General features: G+C 52.8%; 9 protein-coding genes across 9 annotated transcripts; 6 read left to right on the forward strand and 3 right to left on the reverse strand.

Annotated features, from left to right (window-relative positions):
- Nucleotides 1–537: 537 nt before the first annotated feature.
- K460DRAFT_352028 (uncharacterized protein) lies at nucleotides 538–2,451 on the reverse strand (the record flags this gene model as incomplete). The annotated part of the gene is made up of 4 exons (XM_040931611.1): nucleotides 538–786; nucleotides 837–994; nucleotides 1,047–2,354; nucleotides 2,409–2,451. The coding sequence occupies 4 exons, from the start codon at nucleotides 2,449–2,451 to the stop codon at nucleotides 538–540; spliced, it is 1,758 nt and encodes a 585-aa protein (XP_040794765.1).
- Nucleotides 2,452–2,758: 307 nt separating this feature from the next.
- K460DRAFT_362967 (GTPase-activating protein-like protein GYP5) lies at nucleotides 2,759–6,449 on the reverse strand. Its single transcript, XM_040932737.1, has 5 exons — nucleotides 6,159–6,449; nucleotides 5,795–6,080; nucleotides 4,352–5,622; nucleotides 3,363–4,304; nucleotides 2,759–3,314 (listed from the first exon to the last, which is right to left on the reverse strand). The coding sequence occupies exons 1-5, from the start codon at nucleotides 6,210–6,212 to the stop codon at nucleotides 3,249–3,251; spliced, it is 2,619 nt and encodes an 872-aa protein (XP_040794766.1). The 5' UTR covers nucleotides 6,213–6,449; the 3' UTR covers nucleotides 2,759–3,248.
- Nucleotides 6,450–8,572: 2,123 nt separating this feature from the next.
- On the forward strand, nucleotides 8,573–10,344 carry K460DRAFT_383407 (carbohydrate-binding module family 1 protein). The gene is made up of 2 exons (XM_040935450.1): nucleotides 8,573–9,457; nucleotides 9,511–10,344. Exons 1-2 carry the CDS (start codon nucleotides 9,008–9,010, stop codon nucleotides 10,219–10,221), a joined length of 1,161 nt encoding a protein of 386 aa, XP_040794767.1. The 5' UTR covers nucleotides 8,573–9,007; the 3' UTR covers nucleotides 10,222–10,344.
- Nucleotides 10,345–11,730: 1,386 nt separating this feature from the next.
- Nucleotides 11,731–12,611, forward strand: K460DRAFT_272285 (uncharacterized protein; the record flags this gene model as incomplete). The annotated part of the gene is made up of 2 exons (XM_040927786.1): nucleotides 11,731–11,955; nucleotides 12,006–12,611. The coding sequence occupies 2 exons, from the start codon at nucleotides 11,731–11,733 to the stop codon at nucleotides 12,609–12,611; spliced, it is 831 nt and encodes a 276-aa protein (XP_040794768.1).
- Nucleotides 12,612–12,955: 344 nt separating this feature from the next.
- Nucleotides 12,956–13,416, reverse strand: K460DRAFT_402194 (uncharacterized protein; the record flags this gene model as incomplete). The annotated part of the gene is made up of 2 exons (XM_040936504.1): nucleotides 12,956–13,321; nucleotides 13,378–13,416. 2 exons carry the CDS (start codon nucleotides 13,414–13,416, stop codon nucleotides 12,956–12,958), a joined length of 405 nt encoding a protein of 134 aa, XP_040794769.1.
- Nucleotides 13,417–13,825: 409 nt separating this feature from the next.
- Nucleotides 13,826–14,182, forward strand: K460DRAFT_402195 (uncharacterized protein; the record flags this gene model as incomplete). Its single annotated transcript, XM_040936505.1, has 1 exon — nucleotides 13,826–14,182. The coding sequence occupies one exon, from the start codon at nucleotides 13,826–13,828 to the stop codon at nucleotides 14,180–14,182; it is 357 nt and encodes a 118-aa protein (XP_040794770.1).
- A 403-nt stretch (nucleotides 14,183–14,585) lies between these two features.
- K460DRAFT_48690 (lytic polysaccharide monooxygenase) lies at nucleotides 14,586–19,257 on the forward strand. The gene is made up of 2 exons (XM_040938453.1): nucleotides 14,586–15,198; nucleotides 15,255–19,257. The coding sequence occupies exons 1-2, from the start codon at nucleotides 14,771–14,773 to the stop codon at nucleotides 19,051–19,053; spliced, it is 4,227 nt and encodes a 1,408-aa protein (XP_040794771.1). The 5' UTR covers nucleotides 14,586–14,770; the 3' UTR covers nucleotides 19,054–19,257.
- A 282-nt stretch (nucleotides 19,258–19,539) lies between these two features.
- On the forward strand, nucleotides 19,540–21,938 carry K460DRAFT_392321 (uncharacterized protein; the record flags this gene model as incomplete). The annotated part of the gene is made up of 3 exons (XM_040935880.1): nucleotides 19,540–21,412; nucleotides 21,463–21,586; nucleotides 21,836–21,938. The coding sequence occupies 3 exons, from the start codon at nucleotides 19,540–19,542 to the stop codon at nucleotides 21,936–21,938; spliced, it is 2,100 nt and encodes a 699-aa protein (XP_040794772.1).
- Nucleotides 21,939–22,749: 811 nt separating this feature from the next.
- Nucleotides 22,750–24,253, forward strand: K460DRAFT_352035 (uncharacterized protein; the record flags this gene model as incomplete). Its single annotated transcript, XM_040931612.1, has 2 exons — nucleotides 22,750–23,386; nucleotides 23,439–24,253. 2 exons carry the CDS (start codon nucleotides 22,750–22,752, stop codon nucleotides 24,251–24,253), a joined length of 1,452 nt encoding a protein of 483 aa, XP_040794773.1.
- Nucleotides 24,254–25,431: the final 1,178 nt, after the last annotated feature.

A 25,431-nucleotide genomic window follows, 5' to 3' on the forward strand; every position in this document is an offset into this window, starting at 1 on the left:
CCCGTAAAATGAAAATGTACACGTGAAGTGAAGAAGGCTCTTGTCGCAAGTCCGGAGTACGGTGGGCAGAAGTTTGACCGTGTAGATGATGCCTGTATATGTCCAAGTCATGATACGCGCGTGAAGACAGTAATCCGGATAACGATTACACGGTGACTAGTCCCGAAGTTGAGACGCACGATGATCGGTCATATGCATTTTGAGCACTGCAATCGTCGTCGAAGACATGCAATGGTCACCCAGATGATAGGCACGATTCAAGCGGTGTTCAGCTCACGCAAAGCAGGTGATGATGAGACGAGGATGAGTCGAGCCAGGGTATCAAAAGCCATGCCATCGCAAAATGGCTTCGAAGTCAACCGATGATCGAATGAGCATAAGCGCAATCAGAGTCATTGAAGAGTCAGAAGAGAGTCGTAACATCGGGGGTCAAAAAGAGGTCGAAAGTAGTCCAGGAAATCGGGTAGAGTCATGCAAGCAAGTAGCAAACGACGGGGTCTCAGCAACATGCGCATCATCACGCGAACGAGTGATGGCTTAGGCACCGGGTGGTCCTTGGCCTCCTTGCTGTTGTTGTTGGGCAATCGACGCATACCACATCGCCAGATAGTTCTGGTAGCCACCGTAGACGGCGTATGGGTCTGCAGCTTGACCAGCTGCAGCTGGGGCAGCTGCCGCAGGAGCCTGTGCTGGTGGAGCGTTCTGTCCGTAGGATGGAGCTTGCTGCTGTGAGTAGTTATCGTTCTGATTGCCATTGTCACGTCGTCGCGTGTTATTCTTCTCCTTCTGTGTTTTGTCAGCGCTGGTTCCGGTTCTTGTACTGCATCTCGACGTACCACTTGATCCACCTTCTCCCAGATGGCTCGCTTCGCATCTTCGATAGCTTGGCGAGTTCCAATGAGGCCGATTTCACGTTCAATATCGGCGCCGGATGCCTGAGAAACGTTGATCTTACAGCCAGTATCGGACTGCATTGACTTGATGGTTTCGCCGCCTGGGGGTACATGTTAGTATCATGAAGGGATTATAATCAACATGCATCTTACCTTTGCCAATGATCATGCCAACCGCATCTGAAGGAACCATGATGGTGTCGGTGATCTTCCCTGCACCACCGCCGCCTCCAGCACCACCAGCACCAGCACCGGCACCACCGCTGTAAGGATCAAAGTTGTCACGCCTATTGTTGTGCTGCGGTTGCTGTTGTTGTTGCGGCTGTTGGTTGTTTGAAGCATCCATCTGCTTTGTGTCACTATCCACAATCTCCATGATGAGCTCTCTGGCGTGGGCAGCAGCAGTAGGACTTCCAATGAGGTTTACAGGGCGAAGACCGTTCACGCTCTTGTTCTCACCGACGATGTTGACATGGCAGCCGCTGCGCTCTTGCAAGTCACGGATAGTCTCGCCACCACGGCCAATAATGAGGCCAACAGTACGATCAGGCACCATGATTTGGGACGACTGTTCACCTTCGCGAAGAGCAGGCTGTTGCTGACCAACCGTCTTTGCGCCGGGCCGCGCATTGCGACCCGTCTCACGAGCAGGATTGCCGCCATTCTCTTCGATGATGCGGTTAATCTCGCGCTTAGCACTGATTCGGGCAGAAGGGCTCCCGGTAATACGGCATTGACGCTGCGGCCCCGCCTCAGGACCATTGATGAACTGAATGCGTGTCTGTGATTCTTGTTCAATGCGGCGGAGACTCTCACCTTGACGACCAATCACGAGGCCAACCAGCGAAGAGTCAATGAGAATCACCTCAGAGTTGTCACTGGGAGGAGGGGAGCGCGAATGCCCGCCATACTGTGCTTGAGAGGGGGAGAAGGTTTCACGTCTAGGAGGAGAGCGAGAACGTTCACGGCCATAGGCGCCGCCTCGTCGCTCATCACGGCGCTCGTCGCGGTACGGGTTGTAGCCCTCGCGCGCAGCGTCTCGACGCTGCGGTGAACGCGAGCGCGAGCGAGAACGCCGGTAGGGTCGTCCGCTCAGTCGCGGATCTTCTTGGTGGGCTGTCACTGCGTAAGTCTGCGAAGGGTCACCGTAACCAGACCAAGGCTCGGGAATACCTGGACGCGCGTCGAAGGTGTGAAGCCCTTTCTGAGCTGCGAAACCGCGCGCCTTGGCCAGCGCATCTTGTATGCTGACAGAGCCGGAGCTCACGGGCTTAATTGCGCTCAGGTCGAGGCTGCCTGAGTTTGTGGGCTGCGGGAAGCTGAAGCCTGGAATACCAGGCGAAGACGCGACGGGCATTGCGCCAGGGAAGCCAGGCGGCATTCCGTGAGGGGGGCCTTGTTGCGCGGGCGGCGGCTGTTGCGGCGGCTGAGAGGGGGTAGTCGAAGGGCCTCGTCCAGCAGCTAGAGGAAGAATTAGTACAGTGATGGGTGAGAGACGATGAGTAGCAGACGTACCAAGAGCCGCGAGGATGGCGTTGAGGTCAGCAGGAGCAGCCATGGCGTCTGCGCGTGCCACAATCGATAACTAGAATGATTTGGTCGCGGGAGCCAGAGGAGGAACGAGAGGGGGCGGATGCGCAGTTGAGTCGATTGCGCGGTTGTGTGATGTGTTACAATCGTTGTCAGCGAAAAGAAAGAGGAGTCGGAGAGAGCTTTTGCAGGAAGTGCCGCGCTAGCGTGGTTTAGGCGAACGTTGGTTCCAAGGTCTTTCCTCACCTGCACGGGCTTCCTGCTGCTGTCACGGGCCAAGTGAGAGGCGAGACAAAATCGTCGGGGGTTTTCACATACATGCACATCGAAGAGAGGACGGGCTTTTGTATTTGGATTGACGACTAAGCTGGCTCTGAAGAGCACTTGAGCCTTCACCTTTCATTGAGAACTACAGTCTAAGCTACCCCCGTAAACTCATCATCATTGCCGCGAGGTCATAGAAATATCCCAGTACCTGGTGTCGCCAAACACCATGCCGGAACGCGCTGTAGGCTTATATACCCACCGTATCCAAAGCCAAGTCAAACACAGAGAAAAAATGCAGGAGACAATTCGTCCTATCGAGCCGTGGGTATAGATTGTGACGCGAACCGAGTCGTGATATAGAATCAAGTACACCGCTGAGCCGCTGGAAGGGCGAACAATGCCCAACCCAAAAGTGCATCTAGCAGCAGCGGCGACGTATATATAGACAAGTAGAACTGAATGAGAGAGCGCTCGATGCAGGGAAGCGACTATTCGTTTGTGTGGCTGATCACTTGCGCAAATCAAGCCAGACGCCTCATATGAAGACGATGCAAGAGGTTATTTCTTCATCATCTGGGAAACGCTGTGCCACTTCTGCTTGAGGCTTTCGTGCTCTTCGTTAATCTACAGTGCTGGTTAGACGTGTGTTGAGATTCGAGCATATGAACTTACGGTTGCCCATTGCATCTTCGTTGCCACCAGCTCTTTTTCCATGTCTGCCATCGCATCTTCCAAGGCTCGATTCTCGTTGTGGACGGTGATGTTCTTCTGCATTACAGTCTCCATCTCGCCCTTTAGCCTCGCCTCGACTTCGTCCGGTTGTGTATCGACAATCTTTTGCAATTCTTCGACCTTGGTCTTTAGAGTCTCATTTTCTTCGGCAAGACTCTCATTCTCAACCTTGGTCTTGATGAGCTCGGACGCCACTTGTACATGCTCCATGTCAGACTGTTCGGCGCGTGTCTCTAGCAATCGGACCTTGGACTCCAGAGCGGTGACTTTATCCTTGAGGCCGTGAAGTTCGCTCTCGCGCTCTTTCTCGATTCGCTGTTGCTCCTTCCACTCGGCAGTGTACTGCTTGAGCATATCAGGCGTGATCTTGACCGCAACAGCGTCCTTTACGAGGATATCGGCGCGATAGACTTCTTTGTCGATGCCTGCTGTCGAGCCAAAGAAGCCGTTCTCAAGGATCGAATTGGCTGTGGGAGCTTTGTCGATGTATACATCAAATATCCGCTCTTTGAGGAAGGTTGTGAGCGTCGCCATGTCTTTCATAGCCAGCAGTGCCTCTGCATTCTTCTGCATCAGTACGATGCCGAACTTCAAGATGGCAGATTCGAGGCCTTCGCTAAGGATTAGGTCGTAAATCCGGAGGACTAGTTGTAGAGGGAATCGATACGCGAACAAAGTGAGGAACCATTGCGTAGCGTAGAGCTGTGGCTTGACTTCTCGTCGGCGGAGGTGGCAATAGAGCGCAGGTTCAAATTCTTCCAGGAGACGCTCGAACTGGTAAAGATGCAAGTGTAGGCCAGGCATATCGTGAACGAACAGGTCGCGCAGATTGTACTTGTTCATCAAAGTCACGAACAGACTGAAGGCTTCTTCTTCGGGCATCTGGAGGTGTCAGTAAAGTGTTTTAGTCAATCGTGGATGTGGCTTACGTTGAATAGCAGAGGCATGGCAATGAAGTTCATGCCCTGGGCGTAGCCAACAGCTTCATCATACAGAGCGTATGCTTTGCAAATTCCAAAAAGACCATCTTGCAGACCAGCCGCCATGACGTATTTGGAGTAACTTGTTCTCGCGCCTAGATCACGCTTGATCGTCTTTTCCAACTTCGAGATCGTAGCAGCGGTTAGCTTCTTCTCTGCGGCAAGTCTTGCTTGTAACTTGATCGGATCTTCAGAAGTCTCAGACGCTATTGATGGGGAATGCAAAGGTGCGTTCGTGCTTGCCGTAGTCGTGGCCGGCGTCGAGTAATCAGAGTGGACAGAAGATGATGATGACGCAACCGATTCCTTCTCTTTCCCGTTGCCGTTGACATGCCCATTGCTGAGATTGGGCGTCCTGACACTGATGTGTTCTTTGTCTGTCCCTCGGGCAACAAGCTCTCTGTACTTCGTCTCCAACTCTTCACTTTTGCTTTGCGCAAGCACCTGCCAGATGACGCCGCGAATGACCTGTGGGATGCCGTTTGAGATGGCGCGATTGAGTTCCTCAGAGCTAGTACGTGCGAGAGCTGCGGGTCCTTCGTTGACTACGGTCTGCCACAAATCCCAGTCTACTGGCTCAGCCGTGTCTCCAGCGGGCCCCGCAGCGAATCCAGATGCAGTTCCAGGGGCTAGATTTGGGTTGATCGTGGGTTGCTTGACGAGAGCTGGAGGACTTGTTGGGCCGTGCTCATCCTCTGCGATACTTGTCGGACTGCCAATGCCCAGTCCCACACTCGTCGTTCGCCCAACAAGGCCTGCCATGGCCCCCCCTGAACCCGGTTCCGTGCTTGTCTCGTCCTCCAGTGTTATGCCAGCCTCTTCTCTCATCCGCAAGAATTTGAAGCGATCGCGCAGGCTCCCTTGGCTCGACCGGTTATTTGACCGCAAGTCTCCTTCATCTTCTATCCTGCTTAACGTGAGCTCAGGATTGCTGCCCAGTGTATTAATGGAAGCGTTGGTGTGCCGTCGGTCGGCCACAGGCGGTGGCGATGTTTCCGGCTTTTTGCTGGAGCTATGCCGTGATAACCATGCGAAAGGACCTGTAAGCTTTCTAGAAGTCTGGGGCACCGGAGTGGACTTTTCTTGAACGGGTGGCGCAGGCGGTGGTACGGGAAATTTCACTGGAGACATTCTGCCAGACAAGCCCTGTAGTGCACTTGTCGAGTCCCGAGACTCCCGCGGAGGTAATTTTGGAAGTAGACCAGGGGCTTTTGCGCCTTCTGCAGAGCGTTAGCTTCAAGGACCTTCCTTTATGAGCTCATGCCTGAGCGAGACGAAAATGTGGGAAGATCTTATGCCTAGAAAGGCTCATGGTGGTCCTGCGGTGGAGTTGGAATGGGCCAAGCATTGACACCACCAGCTGTGGTTCTTCAACGCAGGAGATGCACCTACCCTCATCTAACGAAACATCATCCATGTCTGATGTTACTGAAATCCTATGTGCGGTGAGCAGCGGCGATTTTGTAGACGGTACATCGTCGCTGTCGTTCTCGAGAGCTTCTGTGTCGCCATTGGCTTCCTTGGGCACTTTTGGTAGCACAGGGGCAGGTGAATCTGGGCTGCCTTCGTGGACGGTCGAGGAGGAAGAACCGCGTCTGCCTAGGAGTGACCGTGACCGTGATTTCTCGGAGTGTGAGTCGGGGCGAGGGGAGATTTCAGAGGCGTCTTCAAAGCTCTCCTGCAGCGGCACATTTTTGTCAGCCAACTTGCACACACGTTGTAATTTTGCTGCCATGTAGGAGCCGTGTTTACTCACGCCTTCCTTGTCGGAGCTGTGTGAGCTTGCCGGTCTGTCGGCCTTGTTCGCCATGTTTGCAGGCGTCGATGGTGCTGGCTATTGAAGGTTGCTATAGGGCGGATCCAAAAGGAGCGACAAGTCGATGCAAAAAGGCGGTCAAGACCAGGGGATTTGCGAGAGAGATATTATGCAGCGGTAGGGCTCCGGTGTATGAGTCGTTGCAGCGTTGTCATCGGGGCCTGAGCGGTGGTTGTTCTGGTGAGGATGGTGAATTGGAGCGGGACAGATATGGCGGTGATTCGAGTGGTGAATTAGAGCGGAGCACATCCTGGCCGCGGACCCTGGGCCACCAAGGGCAGCCACGAATGAGCCACAGCTGCAAGCTAGAGGTGGGCCGACTGAAAATAGGCCCAGCCCATCCTCTCATTCACGAATTATTGGCTACTCCTGAGGCGACAAGTCCGTCCAGGCATAGGCGCAGGATGAACGGTGACGTCTGCGCTTCCAACATCAACATGCGACCGGTTCAAGACCGGTTGTCCTCAGGGTGCCGTGGTCGTGCGAGTGCATCATGTTTGGTAGTCAATCTGAAACAACGGGCCAAGGCAGCCACAGTTGGTCTGCCGCACCGCTACAGGACTCCCTTACATGGAATGTAGACTTCAGTTTGGCTACAGCCCATCGCGATACAACTTGTCGCAGCACTCTTGACCATACTTCAATCCGGGAGCAGTATCCGAGACAGGCCCACAAACACAAGCAAGGGAAGGGCGCTGCATCGTCATGCCTTACTGCCTATTTAGTAGCCCTGCACTCCTGGACGTAAACACAAGCGCTGTTGGTAGAATGTGTTGTAATGCCAGCCTGTCAACACTCCATTCATGCATTGAACCCCTTGCTCGAGACCCCATACTATACTCAGAGCTCAGCACGAGCGCAGCAATACTTGTTCATGTATGTAATTCGTATAACCCCGCGGCATCTGGGCTTTTCCACCCCTGCATATCTGGAGATGCCGCACACCGATCGTTCACGGGAAGATCCACGCTTTCAAATATCTCAAACCTTCTCAAACTCGCTTCACAGTTTTTGAACTGTATATAACACCAAGTAGACCTGCAGAGTTGACTGTTCACAGTGGCACCAACGTCTGCTTCAAGCTCGGCGGCATTGGTCTTGTCCACGCACGCATTTCCTCCACCATTTGAGCAAAGGACGAAGACTTCTCACTTCTATCATTCTCCTCTCTCCACGTTAGGCTTTGAATGGTTCAAGTCATGGACGAGTAATCTTTGCTTCTTTAGTTACATTCCAATTCGACAACCACTACCCATGGTATGGCCATACAGAAGCGAGCACCGCCCTTGCACACAGCTTCGGTTGCCTGCAACAGTTGACCAACCAGCGCCAACATACAGATGTACTTGAATTATCACGAGCCTGCTTTCAACTCTCGACGAGTGCAAGACGCCAGGTCAGACAACTCAAGCCTCAAGACAAACGACCCTATTCTGCTCCTATCCAAAAGGCAAGGTGTCTCATAGGCAACACTGTCATCTTTTTATTAGGCTGAATTACTACGATCCGAACTACCCAAGCACGCATCCTCCATACTCATCTCTAGATGATGGCTTCTCTTCTTCATGATGACTGCCTGATATATTCAGCCTGGCCGGAGCATACTTCATTTTGGCCTCATCTACTCCATGTAGTTCGACCAAGGAAGATATCAATGCCATCATCAACGACGAAATCTTTCACAGTTGTGTTGATGCGTCCACGATGATGGCTACGATATCAAACAAGACTATGCTGATGACTACGCAAACATGCGCGACAGATTCTACCAGCAATAGCGCAAGTGGATTCCCAACAAGAACGGAGCAACCCATGTAGTTCCGGAAGCAAGTCAGCCTCTAGATGATAATAGCGGCAACAACCAAGGCAGAAGTCTTGGACGGCAGGAGAGCGTTTAGATAACACCCACGGCTTGGTAACGACGATCAGGAGGTCTCACCAATGAAGACTTTTCAACTCTACTCTTCGACCCACGCGCCAGGAACGGCGCGTCATGACGTGCAGCTATATTAAAGGCTCGTTGCAGTACATGCACCTCGCTACAACTCTCGTTGGCTTGAAGGGACTAAACAAAACATCCGGGTTCTCACAAATATTTCCTTCGATTCATCAGTACGTGCCTGCATTTTTCCGGTCCTTGCTGAATCTTCGGGAAGAGGAAGATGATGGCAAACTAGAGCATGAACGATGCAATCTAGATGTTCCTCACGATTCGTGCGAGGAACGCAATCCCAGTCAGCCGCTGTCACAGACGTTATGAAACATCACGGAGCGCCTAAAGCAAAGCGACAAATCCGCCCCGCTAAGCCGCTTACAGCAGGTTTCAAAACACTCGTTTCTCCACCACCACGTCCATTCAATCTCCGCTGCCGTTTCTCGCATGACGTCCGCCTCAACCTTGCCGAACCAGGGAAGGGCTCTGCCTCGAAACATAAGCACAAGGCTTGGCCCTGGGCAATACATCTCGCTTCGCAGCCCGACAGAGGTATAGCGCTAACGGCTGTTACATGCTGTCGCCCTGATCGCCGGAACGAAATCTTGCGTAGAAGACATGGGAAAGTGTTGTAGCAGATTAGCTGGCTATACAACGCTTTATAAGAGCTGACCCCCAGCGCCAAACATGTTTCTCTTTCTTCATCATCTCAACGGGCAAGTCCTTCCATTCGTTCTTTCGATCCTCACATTCATTCATTCATATACATTCATTTCGTGATCTGGAATCACTTGCACCCTGCAGTCACTGTACATACCATACCACACTACACATCAAGACTTCCAACATCATCAACATGTTCTCCAAGGCTCTCCTCACCACGGTCCTTATTTCCGCCGTCTCGGCCCATCAGAACTGGCATCAGCTGTGGATCAACGATGTCACACCCGGTTACCAGACGGGCATCCGCATGCCTCCTTCCAACAGCCCCGTCACCGACGTGACGAGCAACGACATTGTTTGCAACGTCAAGAACCCCAATGCCGGTGCTGTCGCGACTGTTGCCGCAAAGGAGGGCGACAAGATCAAGGTTCAGTGGGACCAGTCTGGCCACCCCGGCCCAATCACCCATTTCCTCTTCGGCCCCGTCGACGATGCCGCGACGGCTACCGGTGTCGGTGCCGGCTGGATCAAGATTGACGAGCTCGACAACGTGGGCGGAAAGTGGGCGAACGAGATCATGGGCGCCAACAACATGACGCACGAGTTCAAGCTGCCCACTGGCCTCGCCAGCGGCGAGTACCTGGTATGATCAGACCCAAATATCTCCTTATACTTTTTGCTAACTTCCATCTCTAGCTCCGCTCTGAGATGCTTGCTCTCCACGGCGCGCAGACTCTTGGAGGAGGACAGTTCTATATGGGCTGTGCTCAGCTGAAGATCACTGGAACCGGCAGCAAGGGTGGCTGCACTCCTACCATCTCGCTGCCCGGTGCCTACAAGGCCAGCGACCCCAACATCTTCATCCCCAACGTCTACAACGGCTTCGATGCTTCCAAGTACACTGCTCCCGGTGGCCCCGTCGCTGTCTGCGGTGGTGCTGGAGGCGCTGCCCCATCCGTGCCATCTGCGTCCGCCGCCCCTGCGCCCGGCAACTCCACTGTCCCTATTGAGACGCCTGCTTCTTCCATCGTTGCGCCCATCTCGACCGCTGCCCCTACTGAGGCCGCCCCCGCCGAGTCTGAGGCTCCCGTCGAGTCCAGCTCTGTCATCGTAGCCAAGACCAGCTCCGTTGCCTCCGTTCTCCCTACTCTTGCCCCCTACCCCACCAACAACGCCACGGTCCCCGTCACCAAGCCCGTCCGCACCACCCTCGCAACCCACGTCCGTCCCCGCCCTACCTACGTTGGTGGCGCCGTGACGAGCGAGGGCGCTGCTACTCCCACCGGCGGCAGCGGTGCCGTCAAGCTGTACTACCAGTGCGGTGGTAACAACTGGAAGGGCGCTACCACCTGCGTGACTGGCGCCAAGTGCGTCAAGCAGAACGAGTTCTACTCCCAGTGCCTTTAGGAGTAGTTGGTTGGTAAAATAGAGATGGATGAGATGGAGGATTCATCCTGGAGATTCTGACTGATGTTCTTGTACATACTACCTTGTTGCATTCTTATATATCTCTTGCCCGTTCGACATTATGTTCTTTTGGTATTCTGTGACGTCGTTTTCATGTGATGTTGCTGAGTGAGTGTGCTAGCAATATTATGCAACGTGAGTTTAACCAGAGATTGCACTACGCATAGTCGAGAAGCTCAGGTAAAGGTAAGTTGGCAAAGGAGAAGTCGATCGAGGTTGGCCAGAGGAACGTTTCTAGCTAACTCGTGTTGTGGATTGTGCATTCTGATTGTTGTTTCGGTATCAGACTCATCAGCAGTCAACGAGAGCAGAAGGTACCATGGGAGAACGATGATGAGGTTTGAAACTTTGGCTGACGACTGTCTCGAATGCAGCCCATCCTAGAAGAATCAATATAATTACCAATATCTCCGCACTTGAAGTACCTTCACAGAACCAGCGATAATAGCTCAACTACAGCGTAGGCGCTTTGAAATTCCTCTTATGTTGTTTCAACAGCCAAGTGTCTGCGTTAACGCCTTCGACACACCCCAGATGACAGAAACTGCCAACCGTCAACAAAGAAAATGGGCCCAGGCATTAATCTAAGCCGAGTTTCCAAGACATGAACTCGCACCTGTCAATAGTAATAAGAAGATTCGAGCTTTGTTCTGGGTGGAGTCTACTGCGGGGAACCTCGAGGTAGCGTAGCGCCAACGCAGCGTCACTATGAACCATGGTCGAACACAGCAGCGCAAACAAGTTCCTTAGCCCAGCTTCCCTGTCGCACAATAACGCTTGTGCATGTGTCTGATCTCATCCAGAATCGGATCCGACATGCAACGCGAATGCTGCAGTCAACCTGCCAGTCGCGTACGTACATGACGAACGGACACCAAGGACCGTTCGTCTCAAGAGAAGAGACCCAATTCTTGGCCTTAGTCATACTGCGCCTGCGCCATACTGTCTGTACCTGGGTAGAACGGGGCTGTGAACGATGCAAGGGCGCTCTCATTGCAGCATGTCGGCGCGGCTGTGGCTTTGCTGACGTCCACACAGCGTCGCGTGCATGTCATGGTGTAAAAATCTCTTGCAGGGCCACGCAACAGCCGCACGATGATCTCAAGTGCCCGTCTTGTGACGTCCGTGTGGAGGTCGAGTGCTGTGCGCTGTCGTTGGTCAATCCAGGCTCGGTTGCGCAGAGTAGAGAGTTGGTTGGCAGAGTGAGGAGGCCAAGTTTGGCGGGCGATGACGTTGCCAGTCCGGCTTGGGAGTGGCTGCACACACCGATGCATCCGAACAAGGCAGGGTTCTGGTCGAAGACAAGGCTGCGTCATCGCCTTTCAACCACATAAATCCCCGTTGCTCGCTGCAATCATCCTGAACTATACTACCTGAACAATACATCTTCTTCACCTCTTTACTTAGCTAGGATCCCTTCTCGCCTCTCTCTTTGCCGCATCTCTCAACATGGCTTTCGGTAGTGCCGCGTTGAAGCTCGGCTCAACCGCGCTTTATGCGCTCGAGTTCTGCTGCGCTGCCATTGTGCTGGGCATCTACAGCTACTTCATGGCCGTGCAGGCTGATCGCGATGTCACGATTCCCCGCTGGGAGCAGGCCGTCACTGGTCTCGCCGGCGCAGTCGTCCTGTACACCATTTTCGCTGTCCTCTTGACATGCTTCCTCGGTGGAAAGGTAAGAATTCCGCATGCGGACTGTACGAGGCATGTACTAACGTTATCCAGACTCTGTTCGCTTTCCTAGGCGTCCTCTTCAACATTGCCTGCTGCGGCGCCATGGTTGCCATCGCTGTCCTCACCCGTGACGGTGCTCACAAGTGCACTGGCAACGTGAACACTCCTCTTGGCAACGGACCATCCAGCTCAAAGGAAGGATTCAACAGCGATAACCAGGGCAAGCAAATCACCTACGCTGCCTCGCTTGGAACCGTCTGCAGGCTCAACACCGCTTGCTTCGCCGTCGCCATTCTCGGAGCTCTCCTCTTCCTCATCTCTGCGCTCGTCCAGCTCTGCCTCGGCCGCAACCACAAGAAGGAGAAGGCGTTCGGTCCCAGCCCCACCAACAACTACACCAAGGGCTCTGGCACCAAGTTCTGGCAGCGCAACCGCCGCTCCAAGGGTCTCCGTGATCCCGAGGTTGGCACTGTTCCTGTCTCTGGTGGTCTTGCGCCAGTCGGCGGACACGACTATCGCCCATCGCACGACACGGCCTACACTGGCTCCACGGTCGCGGCCCCTGGCACCACTTATGTTGACCACAACAAGCCAGTGACTGGTGGTTACCACACTGCCCCTACTGGCACGTATAAGAACGCCGCCACCAACTACTAAGGTCTTTGGATAAGGTGCGCCGTTGGCACGGTGCCATGGTTGGTCGGAGATGAATGCTTCAAAGCATAGATTGAGTTTTCCTTTCACTGTATTCTATTATGATTTTACGCACTATACCACGGCGAAGGGGTAACAAGGGTTTTTGGTTTCCTTGTACGATGAGTCGATACGAACATAATACCTAATGAAATCAAAATTCAAATAAATCTTCTCATATCGCAATTGGACTCAGTGAACATGCTGCCCAAGGGTATCTATCTTCCCCTAACACCAAACTCCCTAATCACCATCCTGTATCGGAACTCCTCAAGTGAAGTATGGAAAACTGCCCTACCGCCACGCTTTCATGACCCTACTTTGCCTTTCCCCTTGGCCTTCCCACCCCCAGAAGGCCGTCCCCTCTTCTTCCCAGCAGCTCCTCCGCTCCCCGCTCCCACATCATCCCCCTCCCTCAACCTCTCCAACTCCCCCCTCAACATGATCTCCAGCGCATCATTCCGTCTCGCCAGCAACATGACATCGTCGACGCCCACCGCGCTCCTGCCGGCATGCCGTGAGAAAGTCTCGAGGTCGCGCGCCGTGTTGGCGATTTGCGTGTAGACGAGTTCGGTCAGGGCACCGATGAATTGCGGCGTTGCGTTTAGGTCCGAGTCGAGGGATTGGTCGTCGATATACTGGCCTATTGAGTACCATAGTGCGGATTTGAGACGCTGGGGGGGAAGAGGTGTTAGTTTTGAATGTGGATGGATGGGTTGGTTTAACATACTTCTTCGCGCTCGGCGGCCGCAGTGTCGTTCGAGGCCATGATTTGAAGATTTTCGCCCTGATATGTCAATGCGAATTGGTCGTGGAGTTGAGCTGTGAGGATGACGCGACGCGACGAGATGGCGGCCAATGGCGGGGCCTCGGTGGTTCGCGGGAGACACCGCCTACGCTTTCTGCCGCATTACTGAGATCGGCAGGTGCGTTATTTTGTCTCAGTGAATTACTTCTTTACACTACAATTTTCACTCTAGCTTTGGCTTCTGCTCAATCGCGTCGCGTACATTCGCCCATCACCAAATACAAATAAATCTGAGATTTCAGCCGCAAAGAACCGACCGATTAGCAACCCTCACCCATACGTCCATCACTCTTCGTTCACCCTCGCAAGGAACACGTCGCGAAACGCCACACTACCACACACGCTGTCAATTCCTCACAACGATAACACGATGGACTACATCCTCGACAACGTCGGCGAATGGAAAGACCGTCTCGTCAACAACTCGGTCAAATCCTTTACGGAAATGACGGCCCAGCGCTGGATCCGCATCATCGTCATCGTAGGTGGCTATCTACTTGTCCGCCCATACGTCCTCAAAGCGGCTGCGAACCGACAAAAGCGGCAACTCGACAAGGAGGCTGAAGAATTGGGGCTGGAGCCGAGCGCTGAGCCGAATGCCAACGCGCTACGAGGTGGTGGGAAGCGTAGCAAAGCTGTGGAAGAGGAAGCGAAGTCTGTGGACGGGGTAAGCAAGACGAAAACCAGACAACGGAAGACCCAAGAGAGCAATAAGGAGGCGGAATAGTACTTTGAGATACGTTGAGGTCTAGACGCGACAAGGTGGGGTACAACGCGTGGTGTGCATTCCGTACGGCGTTACTGGGTGAAGATGGGTGACGACAAGCTTTGCGAAGCTTTCTAGCCTTATGTACGGATGCTAGTAAGAATGTTGGTGGGCACGATCGCCAGCCCGGACGACACATTCCTCGATTTATCGATTCGGGACGGAGCATACACAGCATTCACCTCCAGCATCAAGAGATGCATCGCTTTATCGAAGGGGCTAAAGGCATCGTTCAATATCATCCACCGCAGTGGTCATATTTTCGAGCCGCGTCAGATTCACATCACGTTTACCATTCACATCCCTTTCGTCTATTATTCGCGCTTCATTCTTCTCCTACTTGAACTAGCACGCACACGCGATCCCTCCCCCAGGAATTTAACGCGTACACGACCACATCAGGCTAACCTCAATCCCTTACGTCCCATTATGAAAGTTCAATTAGGTCTGGAGATGTCTGGATATTTGCATTGACTTGTTCGTCTTGCACCCTTCAACCATTTCCAAAAGCAGTCCCTGGAGGACAGGCTAGTCGTCTCATCACCTACAATGCCTCTCCTTTCTTTTTTTCACGCCCTCGGCGTGCTTCCTCTCGCTCTCGCGCACATGCAAATGATAGATCCCTCACCCTTTCGCGATCCCCACTCTAAGCGGGCAGATGAGCCAAAAGACTACAACATTCTGACCCCATTACATGCCGATGGCAGCGACTTTGCTTGCAAGGGCTACCAGTTCAACACACCATGGACGACAGTAGCGACATATCAGGCTGGAGGCACATACCAGATGACCCTCCAGGGAGGGGCTACGCATGGCGGCGGCAGTTGCCAGCTCAGCTTGAGCTGTGATGGTGGTTTCGAATTCAAAGTCATCAAAAGTATCATAGGTGGTTGTCCGTTGGAGGATGAATATGACTTTGTAATTCCACTGGAACTGGGAGACGTAGACGGGGCTACCTGTCTATTCGCTTGGACGTGGTATGTACATGGTTCTTCATCTGCAAACCTGGAAAAGGAGAAGCTAACACATGCAGGTTCAACAAAATCGGCAACCGTGAAATGTACATGAACTGTGCCGTCGTCGACATTGTACCTGCCGGCTCCAAATCTTCCCACAAATCTAACGCGAAGTCGAGCTCGAAAAAGGTCGCTGTTCGAGATAATGCAAAGGCGAATGCTGCCGCCCAAGCAGCTCTGGCGGCATACCCGGATCTTTTCGTCGCAAATCTGGCTAGCATCAACGACTGTGTGGCGAAGGAGACGTTTGATGTTGTCTTCGATGATCCAGGCCCGGATGTCGCATTTGGAGATAATGTAACCGCGTCAGCTAAGCCTAGCTTCAAAGGAGGCGAATGTACCGGAAAGGGAAGGAAGGACGCTGGTAGCGCATCCTCTTCGTCTGCAAGCATGTCGTCAATGTCGATGGGCTCGAGCAAGAGTGGGAACAGTGGTGCCTGGACTGATCAATCCTCGGGTACTGGGTCGTCAAAAGCCTCGGATGGTCAGTGGCATCCTGAGTTGTACGGGGGTACAAGCAATCAGCAGGAGCAGCAGCAGCAGAGTACTAGCACGTCTGATCAGTCAGATTCAGGTGCAGATCTTCAACCTGTTGATGTTGAGGAGACAGGGAACAAGCCTGACCCTGCTGTGGAAAAGCAATTAGATGCGTATCTGAATAGTCTGTACACGGATGGCGCAGCCAACGCGCAAAGAGATGCTGTAGATCAGACCTCCAACCATGAACAGAACAGCTCGAATGACGAACAGGAAGCTCCCGTCCCACAGCCAGAAGAAGAATCGAGCGGAGAGCACAACCAGGACGAATACGACGATGCATACTACTACAGCAACATCTACTCCCGCCTACGCGCGTCACGCCAGCAACGATGGGATTCGTACAAGGCAGCATCAGCAAGTTCTACCGCGAATGGAACAGTTGATAACGAAGCGATGCAGCCCGATCCCGAGTTCGACGCATTGATTGCCAGGCTGAACGACCTGGGCAGCACCGTCTTTACGCTAGTAAAGTTCGCTTCACAGTTTCTCGATCGCTCTCCTACTCCTCCGAATGAGGGCGATTCCGTAAACGATGGCACATCGCCAGTCAGTGAACAAAGCTTCCCAGACCTGCGGATGAGGCGGGCCAGCAATGAAGAGCCACTGGACCAACCAACCGTCAACAGGATTGTCAAGCAGCTGAACCGTATTTTCCACGAGATCCACACGACTGGCAACGAGTTCATGGATGGAGCCGGCCAAAACATTGATTCTGAACCTGACAACGACAAATACTACACGGCGTTCGATAAATTAGAAGATATGCAGCGGAGGGTAGTCGATCTGCTTGACTATGCCGACAATGTCACCCACTCAAAACGCGCAGTCGACGACATGAACTTTGATTCTGACACTGAGGAACGCGCGAACAGCAAGTCTCAAGTCGCCCAACCGGCTCTTCTCGAAGGCATCACCAAGCCCCTGCTCCTGCTCAACGAGCAGATGACCGAGTTACTGCACTATGTCAAGAACATCGCCGTGGCCGTTGATAGGCCTTCGCGTAAACACAGACACAACAGCACCAGGCCCATCGTTCGCATTGGTAGCGCGAGGCCCTCTAGCACTCACGCTGGGGCCTGGAACATGATCAAACGCGCTGTCTCAAACAAACTTTGGAAACGGCAAGGCCCACCTGACATGCCCTCTGAAGCAGGGCCGGAGCCAGATGTGATCAGCGAAGCAGGCGATGGCGCCCCGAGCAGTAGCGCTGCGGAGGCCCTGTTCCCGAACTTGGGTGAGGATGGAACGGATTCCAGCCCGGAGCAGACGATGGATTGGTCCAGTCTTTACTCTCATCTTGACGACGCGGATTCCTCCACAGATGCACAATCTGCTGATAATTCTACTGTTCAAGGAGGTGCGGGAGAAGGAGCTATTGGAGGCCAGGAACCAGGCGTGAACGCACAGGCTACGAGTGAGTCGAGTGAAGATGCTGCGCCAGAAGATACTACCCCGGGTGTAAACGCACAGGCTACCAGCGAGTCTAGTGAGAATACTGAGACAGAGGATAAGGGTGTGAATGCTCAGGCTACCAGCGAGTCTAGTGAAGACGTTGCGCCAGAGGACACGCCTGTAAACGAAGAGTCTACGAGCGATCCCGCTGATGCCGTTGCGGGAGAAGACAAGGGCGTCAACGCACAGGGTACGAGCGAGTCCAGTGAAGAGGTTACACCAGAGGAAACGGGTGTCGACGCACAGGATACTAGTGAGACCAGCGAAGATGTTGCACCCGAGGACGCTCCAACGAACGCACCAGCGGGAGAAGATAAAGGCGTAAATGCACAGGCTACTAGTGAGTCTAGTGAAGATGTTGCGCCCGAGGACACTCCAGTCAACACACAGTCTACGAACCAGCCCGCTGGCGTGGTTGCAGGAGGACCACTCAAACCAGCCACAGTAGCCACCACATTCAATGCGGTCACGCCTGACCAGGTCTTGAACGAGCTTGCTAATCCTGAGCCTGCTCCTATCACTCAGCCTGTGTCTGCTGAGGACATCGACGATAGCACCTCCAGCGGATTTGAGGCTCAAGCGGCCGAAGAACCTAGTGAAGCGGATTTCGAGCCTGTTCAGCCTGCTCAGCCTGCTCAGCCTGCTCAGCCTGCTCAACCCATTCAACCCATTCAACCCGCTCAACCTGTTACAGCAGAGTCTGCGCAGGGTTTCCGAGGACAAGAGGCCAGTGCACCGCCAGTCGCTCAACCTGTTCCATTAAACGCACCACAGTCTGCGCCGGCCATTAATAACGCACCACACGCTGGTAACACGCTCGGGGACGCTCTGAAACAAGCATTCCCACACCTTGCCTCGCAACAGAGCGGACAGTCTGCTGCGGCAGCCGAAGATGACGGGTGGACCGATGGCATCCTTCCTGGCCTTCGGGCCGCCAAACCTTTGGACGCATTGGCCTCCAAGCTCAAGGCCAGTTCCAAGGCCAGCCCCAAGGCTGATCCCAAAGCCAATCCTCAAGAAGGCGCTGTAGACGCTGCAGCCTTGATGCCATTACTCATGGGTCCAGGTCCCGTCGTCCCATCAGGCGTGAGCCTCGACTGGCCCACTCCCTCAAGTTCAGTCAACAATCTGGAAAAAACGCCGCAACTCATCAACGATCTGGGGCCAAGTGCGGATGAGGATATTCTCAAGTTCTTTGCAGATCTCAAAAAGTACGCCGAGGGTGAAAATGAGAACCCGCCTGATGTTGTCAAGCGTCAGGAATCGAAGCAGCTGCCTGCCCGTCAGGTCGCCGTGCCCGACCTTCCCACTACTGACGAGCTCCCAACCCCATCGGCAATTATCCCAGATGTTATTATACCCACCGACGTCTCAGTGTCTTCAGATTCTGCCTCCATATCCGCCACGCCCACACCCGTCTCAGTATCTTCAGACTCTGTCTCTGCCTCACTGCCCACCGCCGTCTCAGTATCTTCCGATTCTGCCTCTGCCTCCGCCACACCCACCTCCGCCGCTGTTCCAACCGCCCTCAACCCCAAACAAGTCTGCATTGATAAGAGACGCGGTGTTCAAGCTACTATCACCAATTGGCAAAAGGAACTCGCCGTCCCTTGTGGCAACCCATCAACCTTCGCGCGTTACGTGGATCCGATCTTCCTCGCCCCCTTTCTTTCGCTCCTGCGAGCGTGTAATACCAGGCAGAGCAAGCTTTCGCTGTCGATAAAGCAGTATCAGACTGACTTGCTTAAGGAGTGCGGGGCTGTCTTGGGAGTAGCTACTGTGAATGGAGCTCAGGTGCTTGGTGATGGTGGAGTGGCAGCGTAGAAATCATGGGATGGGGGGAAAAGGAAAGGAAAAGTTTGCAATGGTTTCGTGAGCGGCGTTGCGCTCTATGCGTTTTGTGATTTTTCCCGTTCTTTGGTTGATCTTGGATGGATGGATGGGTGGAGGGATTTCTGGGTAGCTTAACTTAAGCCTGACTGTTATTAGCCTTATGATAGTATTTTTTTGCAAGACTGCGTCGAAGTGATGTGTTCGCATCTATCTAAATGAAACACTGCATGCGCATTCTTCGTAGCCTGGGAGGTCTAGACTAACATTGCACACGTTCGCAGTCATGTATAGATAACATTACACTATCAGCGTTGGCTCGAGGCCAAGCGTATCTCTTCACATACCCAGCGTTTGAACATATACGATTGCTAACAATTCGACACCTCAGCATTCACAAACGACATGCTTCACATACTTACGCCCCCTTAATTCTTCTACACCCCTCATTCATGATGAAGGTTTCAACGAGATTTCTCGATGCCCGACTCCGAGGAGTATCGCAAAGAAGTTCAGACTCGCATCCAGGATTTGCTCTCTGGCCGCCGTGAAAGGGACCCACATCTCAGTAGTGTCAGTAAAGGCCGGTTGATTCTCGAGGGTATAGTCGAGGAGGCCAAGATTTACCGGATGCACAAGGAAGAAGAGGTTAGGAAAGCAAGAGAGCAGGAACAGCGATGGGGAAGGAGGATGAGGCATCGTTCTCGAGAACGTCATCCTCAAGGTCATCGACATCGCGCGGACTCGCGTGACAAATACCGTGACCGGTCGCGAGAAAGGCGGCGAGATAGAGCGGGCGATGGACATCGTGAGAGACCCCAAGAACGTGGGATTCCTGATCCTGTCACTGAGGGTCCTCCTCAACATGACTGGCTGATGACTGGTGGAGCGGGACCAAAGAGCACTTTTTCTCCTGATGCCTTCCAGCCGCCGGACCCTCAAATCAGTTCATTAGGCTCTCCAAAGGAAGTTGCTTCTGCAGAAGAAAAACACCCTCATGACGATGATGCCCGAAGGCAGCGCTCAGGATCGCGTCACCGCCATCGAAAAGCCAGTCCAACGCCCGGTAGAGTAGGCGCTTCTCGCTCACCTCCCCGACGGAAAGGTCCTGATGGAACGCCCTTTGGCGAATTGCCCAAGTTCCAGGTGAAGAAGGGTTTAGCTCTGGGCTTTGGCGACCACTTCATGAAGACTTACAAGCATATTAAAGCTGAACACGATGCGGGACACAGATCGAAAGGAGTGGTTGAGAAGAAGATTGACGATATGAGACGCAAGAAGACAGTTACGACAGATTCTGGTGGTGTTGGGCACCGAGATCGAGGAATTGTTAGGAGAGATGACCAACGTGGCCGCAGTGATGGGATGGGGCAGCATGTCGACTGGGAACGAAAAAATGAGCGCAAGGCCAGGGAGGTCGAAGACACGAGTCTAAGACTTGCTAAGCCCAGTCCATACGAAGGTCGAAGAGGGGATGAATCGAGTCGGCGAACATCCCAAGAAGAAAGTGGGCAATCCAACAGACAGCAACCGTATCCTGAAGTTCGAGTTGTGCCTCCAACGTCTGTGGATCGTCGTCGATGGCAGCCAACCCCATTTGCTCAAGGAGCACCGCCGCCAGTGCTTCAGTCGCAGCCTTCCAGTCCTACGACGCCTCCTGCTCCGATCCGTGCTCCACCACCAGCCCCTATTTCACGAAGTTCGAGCGTCCAACAGGAGTCGAGGATACCTTCAATTTACCCCATGTCGCAAGCTTTCACCATACCTCAGCCCCATTCAGTACGGCAGGAACCCTTGAGTCCTCATAGTCCGCCCGTTCGGCCTGCGCCACCTCCTCCTAGTTATCCTCCCCCAGCTGCAGTGCAGTATCTACCAAAGGCAGCTACAGCTGCCCCTGGTGGTCTGCTGAGCGAGATCCATCGAGGAATGAAACTGCGCCAAGTAAAGAAATCAGAACAGCCAAGTGAGAGTGCTGTTAGAGAAAGTCAGCCAGTGTACGAAGAGACGCCGCACAGCCGTGACGTTGAAGCAAATGAACACGCCCAAGCAGTCGAAGCGCAGGAACGAGAGCAGACGAATTCAGATGCTTCGAATCGTGCTTGGAGCTCATCAGAGTCGGATAGCAGCGATGATGAACCGGACGGACGCGCGCGTAGCCCTCACCCGGATATCACGGCGCAATTGGGCGCTCTATTTGGCGGACATGCATCTCCAGGTAGTGCCACTACTACACCCACAGAAGGGTCTTCAGTAGAGGATTCTCTTCAGACGGAGAACAGGTCACTAATAGCGGCATCTAGGACATCGATGAATGTGAATATTTCAACGATGCCGATTGACGATCTAAACGGAGGTCAGTTAGAGATTCGCAATGCTTCATTCACGCACTTACAATAGGAATAGATAATGTGGTTTCTTGTCCATTGACACCAGCAAATCTCATCGATGATGGCGTGTTCTCGGAGCTAGCTGCTCATATTGCAAAACCAAGCTGGGATTGGAGTAGCTTGAGCAAAAGTGACGTAAGGTACGTGTAATTGGGGGTCGAGAATCGAAAATGCTCTATAAGCCATGTTTCTCCAAGTTCTTCAGGTATCCTTAACGTACGCGTTTAGTTTCTTCTACCTAAAATTGTCTGGTAATAGCTCTTAACTGTAGTTTCTTAACTAGCCTATTTCTTTATTTGAAAGTAAAGTTAATACTATCCACATCTTAGTTTCCCTCGCGGCTGCCCTTGCTTACCCCCACCCCCCACTACTAATATTTTGCCATATAGCTGCGGCGGACTGTCGGATGGATTTGGTAGTAGTCCTAAGTTCGTTTTTAACGTTATCAAGTGTCTGCGCATTATTGTTCGCCGCGACCACCGCTTCGGTTAGGACGATTCTAAGGGTATCGCTTATAGTGCTGAGGTCGGGGGGCGCCGGGCCTTGGTGCTAGCTGTTCACAACTTGATCAACGTGCCCAAGTCTCGGGACGGTAGTGGCGCGATTGTTTCCTGATCGGCGACTTCTCCAGGAGTCGCCCGTGTCACATCGAGTTCATCGTCCCAAGCTTGAGAATATGGCTGAGCCTGGAGACGTACTCAGAGAGCTTGCTTCTCCCATATAGCCCAATCGCTTGTTCCTTGCTCCCCTCTTGCCGTGACAAGCGATAGTCTAGGATGCGTAGATCGAAAAGGTTGACTTCGTTTGTGTCGTGATGGCTGTGGAGGCATAGACTACGAGCGCGTTCTCGGATGGACGAGGGCAGACGCTGGCTGGTCGGTGAGCCATCCGCAGATGACAGCGGCGTGCGGACTGAAACCAGTTCGGAGAGCTGCTGGTGAATCAGTTCGTCATCAGCACGGGACAAACACAAAGGGACATGGTTATGTGATATGTTGTACTAGTGCCCTTTAGGCTTAGAGCCCGTGCGGAATTATTATCGGCCGAACCGGGCATAGCTCCTGAAAGCGAGTAGGATCGAATCAATCATCGTTGTATCCCCCAACTGCCTCATTTCCCCGGCTCAAGAATTGTATATTCTCCCCAACTCCTCCTGCTAGCTTCTACTACATACTAAAAACCCAAAATTTGCGCACCCAAGTAGCAGCCACAGCCCTGCTTATTCATCTTCGCTTGCCACTACCCGGCACTTTCAATTCTGTTCAGCAGATACCCGCATTCCTTTTTTTGCGCACCCCTTGTCATGGATTTCGACAGCCGCGTCGAAACTTGCAACATAGATAGGGCTCTAGAGTGGGGAGCCGCGTTCGACAAGGAACGAAACACAACGCTGCAACAATGGCTGTCTGGCTACCGCAACCATCAGCCATGTGAGGTCCTAGCAACATACCATGGTTCTTTTAACTGGAGTTGTAGCGTTCGTTTCAATGACGGCATCACTTGGCTGGTGCGATTCGCCGTACCGGGAAAGGTAATGGACGGAGACGCCAAGGTGGCTCGAGAAGTGGCAACCATGTGCTATGTCAAGTCACACACAACCATTCCCGTCCCTACCATTCACCACTGGGGCCTTTCTAAGGACAATCCGTCGGGCCTAGGCGCCTTTATTATCATGGATTTCATCGCAGGCATGTCTCTCCGTGATATACTAACAGACGAAACCGATCCCGACTCGAAGATACTGAAATCTGACTTCCCCGACGAAAAATTACGCATTCTCTATCAGCAAATCGCCGACTTTCACCTGCAATTATACGAGTTAGACTTTTCTTCTATTGGCGCGCTATTAATCAAAGACGACGGGAGAATCGCGGTAAACGCCAGACCGTTAACCCTTAAGATGCAGGAAATCGAGGCCCATAGCGGAGTGAAAATCGCGGGTCAGTAGAACCTCATGCCCTACTTATCTAGTACTAACTTGTACACTGCAAGCTTGTGAAAAACAGTTCTCTTCAGCTACAGACTACTTTAATTACGTTGCCCAACAGGATCTTCAGCACTTGTATGGGCAAGCTAACTCAGTCGACGACGCTGCTGATGCAGAAGCCAAGCTTGTCTTTCGCCATCAGCTTATTGCGAGCATTCCCCAGTTCGTCCGCCGTGATTACGATCTCGGCCCATTTAAGCTGGCATGCGATGACATGCGTTACGGAAACATGCTGGTCAATAATCCGCAGGATTTGAACATCGTTGCTGTGATTGACTGGGAATGGTCGAACATAGTGCCTGCCCAGTTGTCCCAGTCGCCGCCGCAATGGCTTATGATTCGGAAACCAGCCAATTGGTCTAGTTGCGATGGCGACGAGTTCGATCGATACAATCACCTGCTCAATCTTTACCTCGATGAGATGAAGAAGCTGGAGTTAAGCATGAACACAAACACAGAGGACAGCTTGTCACTCCTCATGCGTCAATCGATGTCAGACGGCAAGTTCTGGTTCCATGCGCTCATTGAGTCATGCTACGACGGCGACTACTCCCCTCCTTGGAAAGCCCTTCGGAAGTTGATCCCAAATGTAGATAAGCTTGGCTATCTTCCCGAATCGCACAGGCGGGCTTTTGTCGCTAAGAAGCTTGAAGATTTAGCTACGTACACCACTTCGTGGGAGGTAATGCAGGCTAAGAGGGAGACTGAGAACAAGCGGAAGGAGCGAGAGTTGGATGACGCCATCCGCAGGGTCTTGGCAGAGGAACCCGACAATGTCTCCGCTCTGAAACTGGCTAGTCAGAGGGCTATTATCATATAAGTACTGGTGATTTTGTTTGAAGCTGAGCACTATCTTCATCCTGTTGGGTTTCCTTGTGTAGCCAGAACAATGCTTAAGAGCGACGGTAGCTAGATACAGAGTGTGGCTAACTGCAAAGATAATAATGGTTGCGAGAAAGACTTCTCGAAAGAGCGTGACTTGAGAGGAAAGCAAAAGACATCAAGCAGCATAAAGCTAATGGGTGCTCCTCCTAAAAGCAACAATGATAGCGTTCTTGCAAGGTTCCGTTGTGTGGCTCAAATAGAGCTTGTCGCCAAAATACCATCCTACAGTCGATTGTGTTAGCCTGAGCTCCATAATTTGTCAGAGTCAAGGTGGTGCTCACAATTGTTGCTGTTGTTCTGCTGCTGTTCGCGCAGAAGGCGGCGTTTCTCACGGGAGGTATCACCCGACTTCTGCAGCTGCTCAGCAGTGTTAGGATCGGAAAGGGCTGCAGTGAGGGCAGCCCTGTCATCTTGTTGCTGCTGGGTGTGTAACGGATTACTGCCAGCATGGGTCTCGCCGGTGCTACGGCTGGCACCGATGTTGCTACTGGTTGGGTCGCTGGTGTTGGCTTGGTTGTCGTTGCCGGACATTTTTCGCGGGAGTAATCGAGGTCGTATCTAGATAGATCGATGCCTTTTGATCAATCGCAATACGCCAGGATGCGACGATAGTACCACAGATACTATTCCGGTTTCAGTCCCTGCTATTTCCTGAAATAGGCCTGCAGTCTTCTTACTTTCGAGCTTCAAAGCTAGTTGTCGCGCGAGTGCTGAAAATTGATCAAACTCAACAGCGATGAATGCGTTCTATATCTTTCGAGTCGTTTTGGCATGGGCCGACTAAGTTATTCCAAATAGTTCCAATTAGTTCCATCTTTTATATGGGTAGTAATTATATAAATGCTGGCGACATTTTATGCCGAATAGGCCGTCTCCTCACCGGTGAGCTTCTGCAGGTCGAGGTAAAATGAGGGGTAGACTGACCGGAAGCGTTACTAATTTGCCGAAACAGATAGGAACGGGGCACTTGATCCCACGCATAAGGCGTTGCCTTGTTTCCTCTACCCTTCTTAACGCGACGCGACTAAATCTATACCTAGGCTACTCTTCTACTCTTCCCTTAAAGCACAGAGACCGGTCTATCGTTATGTAGGCATGAAGAATCCTTTCTCA

The sequence above is a fragment of the Cucurbitaria berberidis genome, assembly GCF_010015615.1.
Source record: "Cucurbitaria berberidis CBS 394.84 unplaced genomic scaffold K460scaffold_1, whole genome shotgun sequence".
NCBI classification, from domain to species: domain Eukaryota; kingdom Fungi; phylum Ascomycota; class Dothideomycetes; order Pleosporales; family Cucurbitariaceae; genus Cucurbitaria; species Cucurbitaria berberidis.